At 34.9% G+C, this 6,814-nt stretch overlaps 1 protein-coding gene across 1 annotated transcript; it reads left to right on the forward strand.

Moving 5' to 3' along the window:
- The first annotated feature begins 1,217 nt into the window (after positions 1 to 1,217).
- Positions 1,218 to 4,157, forward strand: LOC112500542 (protein FAR1-RELATED SEQUENCE 5-like). Its single transcript, XM_025104043.1, has 6 exons — positions 1,218 to 1,302; positions 1,600 to 1,830; positions 1,924 to 2,398; positions 2,478 to 2,736; positions 2,890 to 3,459; positions 3,561 to 4,157. Exons 1-6 carry the CDS (start codon positions 1,218 to 1,220, stop codon positions 4,155 to 4,157), a joined length of 2,217 nt encoding a protein of 738 aa, XP_024959811.1.
- The last annotated feature ends 2,657 nt before the right edge of the window (positions 4,158 to 6,814 follow it).

Genomic DNA, 6,814 nt, shown 5'->3' on the forward strand with positions numbered 1-6,814 from the left:
AAAAAAAAAAAAGTTAATGAAATACATTCATCATGAAGGTGTTTCATTGTAACGAAGTAATTTCATTGTAATAAAAGTTTTAATTTTCAAAGTCATTCGAGATTAATGCACAACTATCATCGTGATACATGATGAATTGTATTTGAAGTTCAACCGAGCAGTGGTTTGAATGCATCATGAAACAGGTGCATATTGGGATTTGTTCTGCATGAAATATATGTATTTTTATGTCAACGGGTGCATAATGGAATCATTAACATGAAACAATTTCATGTAAAAATATGTAATGAAAAAAATTCATGAAAAATATAATGAAATATATTCATAGGTAATGAAATAATTCACAATGGATTTTGTTCGATATGAAGTTAATCTGCTTGTATGCAGTTTCTTACGTGAAAATGTTTCATTACAAAGTAGTTAAAGAAACGCATTCATGATAATGAAACGTTTTCATTTTCTAAATAATTTGATTTTAATGTATCACTTTAATTGTGATCCATGTTGCATTGTATATGAAGTTGAGCCGCTCTGTTGTTAGAATGGTCATGAAACGGGTGCGTATTGAGTTTTGTTCTACACGAACCATGCAAAAAATGAAACGGGTACATAGTATTTGTTATTGTACATGAAATTAATTTGCATTAAAATATGACAATTTCATGTTGTATTAATGAAAAATGATACGTTTTAATATGTATTTAAAGTGCATTAAAATACAAATTAATGTGCATTAAAATACAAATTAAACCTTTTCATGTGAAACAGTCTCAATGTGAAATAATTTCATGTTGATTTATCGAAAAATGAATACAGTTCATTATCAAATGTACCGAAGCCGTGTACAAGTAAATATAAAAATAAGAAATATGATTGGTAATAATTTCGTTTGATTGTCAATTAAATTATGATACCAATTCATTGATATAATGTCATTCTTTTATTTTACTATATATTGAAATGGTTCATTAAACATCTTCGAATATGCCTATTTTATGTATGATTTAGATAAAACTTATTGATGGATGTTATATTAAAAAATATATACATTAAAATAGTATATTACTTTGCAATGGAAATCAGCTTCATTAATAATATAATTTACATGATATGGTTTCCGTGATTAAAAAATACTATGAATTAATTTTATTTAAAATGAATGATAGTATATATATTCATATCGTTTAAGTCACATAGAAATACGTTACTATGCGACAATGAGCGATCAGCGAGAAGGTATTAGCTCGAACGAAATTCATTACGAATACAGTGATGCTGTTGCGAATGAAGATGGGTGCGATGGTATGTCATTTATATTATAAATTTTAAGTCGATTTACATTCCATAGTATGAATGTTTGTATAAAGTTCGTCTGTTTTTTTTGCCTTTAAATAAACAAAAAAGACTTTAATAAGAAAACGGAAAATTGCATAATTAAACATTTCAATAGAGATAATGTTTCATTAAAATACAAAATACACCACCTACATGCAAATTGTGTTTTGTCGTTGCAAATTATGTTTCGTCGTTGCAAATTTGTTTTGGAATGAAACAGTTTCATTACGACCTAGTATTATGTAATTGTACTTGTTATGTTAGATGCATTATCACAAGAAATGGGGGAATCACCAGGGGGCACGAAGATATGGGTCCCTAAAGTTGATAGCAAAATATGTCCAAAGGTTGGTGACGTATTTTCATCGGTTGAGTCCGTGGAAAATATGTATAGGAAATACGGCGATGTTGCTGGGTTTGATATCCGGATGGGAACCAAAAAATTGAACTCGTTGGGTGGAGTGCAAACCTGTTATTTCGTTTGTAGTAAGGAGGGTAATCCAACGAAAAAGGAATTTGATTGATTAGAAGTTTCATCGGGAGAGAGGAAAAGGCGTAATACAAATTTCAAACGTACCGGTTGTAAAGCTTGCCTTAAAGTACACGATGTGAAAGAGAGTGGCCGGTACGAGGTCTATCATTTCATAGAGGGTCATAATCATATGCTTTATTGTTCGGATGAGAAGAAGTTCACCCGTTCAAGACGCCAACTTGATTACAAGGATCGCAGGAATGTTTATCACGCATCCAGCTCTAAAGTAGGTATCACTCAGTCGCGCAGAATGCAATTGGCAATGAACGGAGGTTTAGTAGCATCTGGTGGGACAGCTAGGGATCATATGAACTTTAGAAGAGACATTATGCTCTTTGTTGGTAACAAAGATGCTCAAATGTTAACAAACAAGATGAGCAAACGGCGGGAACATTGCCCTGAATATTTTTTTGAATATAAGTGTGATGAGAAGGAGTTGATTGCAATATTTTGGGCAGATAAGACAACGAGAATGAATTACAAACATTTTGGAGACACCATATCATTCGACGCTACATTTCGGACAAACAAGTAAGTTATTTTAAATATTTGTTATCAAATATTTTTAGACCAAATCATGCTTTAATATCATGCTTTTGAATCGTAACAGGCATGCAATGATTTTTGTTCCATTTGTTGCAATTGACAATCACAAGAAGTCTGTTGTCGTTGGTGCATCATTGATTAGAAATGAATCTGTCGTTAATTTCACATGGGTATTGAATGCGTTTATGAAAGCGCACGGTTCTCAGCCACAGTTTGTAATAACCGATCAATGTGCAGCAATGAAACAAGCGATACCTATAGTTTTTCCAAAATCTATTCATCGATTGTGTATGTGGCACATAACCAAAAAAGTGAAGGAAAAGGTATGTCTATTTTCAACTATTCAGATGAATTCTAACTTATGCATGCATAAGTTTGTATAGTATGTTTTCCATCAGCGAAATTTGGTTGTGAATTGGTCATATGGAAAAAAGGCTTTGAATATTATTTTATTGTGTCTTTATTTCATTGTCAAGATCTGTGATCATTTAGCCCATGGAACCCCGTTCAAAAGCAAGTTCAACAAACTCGTATGGAATGTACACATAAGTCGTGAAAGTTTTGAGGATAAATGGAATGCGTTGATGGATGAGTATGGCCTACGAGGGCACTCGTGGTTTGAAGAAATGTATGCAATAAGAGAATCTTGGATTCCAGCATATTTCAAGGAATATCCAATGTCTGGTCTTATGAGAACCACTTCCAGGTCCGAAAGTATTAATTCATTTTTTAATGTTTATACGAAGTATTGGAATGATCTTGTTTATTTTCTTAACACTTTCGACGATGCAATCGAAAGTCAAAGAAAAGAACATTGTTCCCTTGAGGTTGCGACTAGAACTACGATACCAAAATTGTTGTCACCATCAAAAATAGAAGCACAAGCAGCGAAAGTGTACACAAAAACAATATTTTTTGACGTGCAAAAGGAAATGAACAAGGCAGTATGGTTTTGCGGGGTTGTGGAAGTAGTAGAGGTCGGTGAAAAGATGATATACAGTATTACACATAAGAACAAGAATTCTGAGGTTAAAGCTACGTACAAGGTTTTGATCAATTCTTTCATTTCATATTCACATTTAACAATTAGAAGCGCATTTCCTGTTAATTTTCTCTAATTTATCTTCCTTTATTTATGGTACTGTAGGTGGTTCATGATGTAAGGGATGAGTCTTTTGAATGTAGTTGCAACCATTTTGTTCGCAATGGTATATTATGTCGCCATGCGTTTAAGGTAATGTTAAATTCTGAGGTGCAATCTATTCCCGAGAAATACATTTTGCCGCGTTGGAGACGAGAGTTAGTTCCTATTGAGTTGATGCCGGCTCAGGTTAGGTACAGTGAAATGGATGTTGAGAAACAAGCTTTGATCAACCAGGCTATATCAATGTTTGATCTTATTATTGGACGTGTACGTAATGACAAGGGAGCGTTGACAGAGTTTGTGAATCAATTGGAACGTTTGGGTGATGAAATTTCGGCAGACGTTCCAATTTTGACAGTTACAGAGCAGAAGAGAAATGATATTGAAGAGCTATTATGTGTTACCGAACCAGAATCGGTTGATGTTCTACCACCAACAGGTGTACGTAATAAAGGTTGTGGAACCGGAAAGCGTCTTGTTGGTGTGTCAGAGAGGGTATCCATGAATGCAAAGAAACAGAAAAGATTGTGCAGAACTTGTGATAAAATGGGGTGGCATGATTCCCGCAATTGTCCGATGAAGGGCGATAGTACGAATTAACGTTTTAGGTGTTCGAGTTGTATTAGATTGATTTGGGAAGTTACCTTGACTTTATTTCATTTGTTTTATCTTACCTAGCAACAGTTATCGTGGGAATTGTGTTCGTACTTAATATTTTGTGATGAATCTCTGCATACCGGTTGATGTGAACATATTAGTTTGAAATACACTTTCAACAAGCAACCCAAACGACAGTAATTAAAAATGTTTCATTGTAACACTTAGAATATGCCTATTTTAAGAAGCGGATTTGTAAAGGAAAAAGCATACAATTGAAGTTTAGTAAGTACTATGTAATATAAGTTTGATGTTGCGCAAGTGAAACGCTTGTGTTTGGACTTAATGCACCTATTTCACTTGAAAAATTTTTAACACGTTCCTGAAGGTTAGCAATGGACAAGTTGATGAACCAGTTTCATCGTTGTCATTAACTTGTTGCATCATAAATATATGTATTGCATTAGTATTGTGCCACTGTAATACTAAATTGTAAAAGATTGAGTAAATTGAAATATGACGCATGATGAAGGGATATGACACGAGTACGACGAACATGCAAAAAAATGAAAATTTAGTTTAACAGAAAGAATTTAAAGCATTGCAAAAGCATAGCAAATTTTTTAGTACTTGTAAAGAAGACATCAGTTTAGTCAATCCAAAATAAACAACGCATAATTTACTACTATGAACACAATAAAATTCATGTGCTAACCTCAAAAAACCCCAAAAAAAAGTATCATTAGTGAACGAACTGTAAATCCATTGATAACTACGATTAAACGATAACGCTAATGGCAGATCTTTTTGTTGCTTTTGCCTGTTCTATAGCTTTTTTTTATCTTCGGTATCCATTGCATGAAACTGATCAACCTCTCTCACGATTGACTCCCTTCGTTTGCTGAAGTTGCTGAGTACTAACTTTGCCGTGTATTTCTTCCTTAGATCAGTTAGTTGKGTTCTTTGATTCTGCCCTTCTGTGGTGAACCCGGTCTTCCATGACCTTTCCTCTCCCATCCAAGTTTCCATGTGTCTCATCAAGAACACACCTCCATCCTCGAAATTGTCCTTAGTTTGCCAACTCATTTCCAATCGGTCATGACCAGTTTCATCCATTTCTTGCCAACTCGGATGGCCTATGACTCTTAGGTGCTTGATCATAAACCGATGCTGGACAAATAAATAATCAATTGTAAAATATAATTTGGGAAGAAATTTGAAGTATGAGAGTGAATGTGTAGTTAGAGTACATACTAATAAGTCGACAACATGTTCATACGAACCCAAATCATCTTCGATCTGACATCCTTTCCAGAATCGGTTGTCTATTACAACGATTGATGGGTTCTTGAAATTAAACACGACCAAGTAGTAGTGTTCACAGTCCATAACAGGGAAGAATGCCTGTGTGTGTTTAAATGTTAGGTAAGGTCATGATGAAAAAATTGTCTACATAATTTTAAATGCAAGAAAAAAGTAAATGCTGCACATACCATATCCATATTTCGCATTTTAATAACTTCCATGTCGAAGCGAACTGATTTAGCTAGGTTATTGCTGAAAATGTCATACTGAACATTAAAATCARCCTGGCGAGTCCATAGCTTCGGATCTCCCTGTGTGGTAGTGACGTAGTAAGATAACATTCATGAAATCATGTTTTCTTTCATTTGAACTAAGTTGATTAATCATATAAAACTTACCAACACAGTCGTATTGAAAAAAAAACGACGCGGCGAGTCACGGCTTCTGAACATTTCCTCCATRTTCAGCAATTCAGCCCATCCATCTATAACATTTGTGTAAACAATGCATTTGGACGCTAGGCTTGTCAAATTCTCCCGCAGGATGGTCGTTGAATTCTCCAATTCGAAGACAATGTCGCTGTGGATGTGGAACGTAACACATACGCGTATTAGGCGAAACATATGTCATTGGTAATGTGTTATTAATACAATTTCGTAACAGTTTAAGAAAGTGAATATTAGGAAAAAAAATATACTTACAAGGTTGATCCAATTTCTGCAATCGCCCACTCGTGTATGCGTCTATCTTCTGCACTCACCTTCATGTCTATAGAACGCCTAACATAAGGTGATCTTAGGTGATCGCCCAACCGAACACTCCTCCGTTGACATCTGGTGAACCGGTTTGATTTCTTCAACTTTGCATCATCAACGATGCATACACCTTTTCCTTTGTCCTTTGAGGTTGGATTTGTGACAGTGGACGGTTCTGCTGTCTTTGTAGGGTTGATTCCAAGGTCAAACTGTGGAGGCCGTAAAGCTAATGACTGCTTCTGTTTTTTTACTAGATAGTGATTTCTCAACTGTTTCATCACATATCTTATGCAACGTTTGACTGAGCCAATATTGCGATAATGGTGACTGGTGCATTTCATTATCAATCGGGGTTTCATGGCCAATACGTTTACCAACAACTATATCGATTGATTCACCAACAGCTGCCGGGTCTACAATATCAGTTGTTGCTGTGTGACCTGAATCATGTTGTGTAGATGATCTGAAWATGTCGTTCAATTCACGAGAAAGAGCTTTGAAATCTTCATCCCCCTGATACTTGGCCTTGCAAGCAATGAGACGCTGTTCAATATCACGCCTTGTATCAAAAACATGACATATCATGTCTTTTATCATCTT

This window comes from Cynara cardunculus (genome assembly GCF_001531365.2).
Source record: "Cynara cardunculus var. scolymus isolate 2C chromosome LG 17, CcrdV1, whole genome shotgun sequence".
In the NCBI taxonomy this organism is placed as follows: Eukaryota; Viridiplantae; Streptophyta; class Magnoliopsida; order Asterales; family Asteraceae; genus Cynara; species Cynara cardunculus.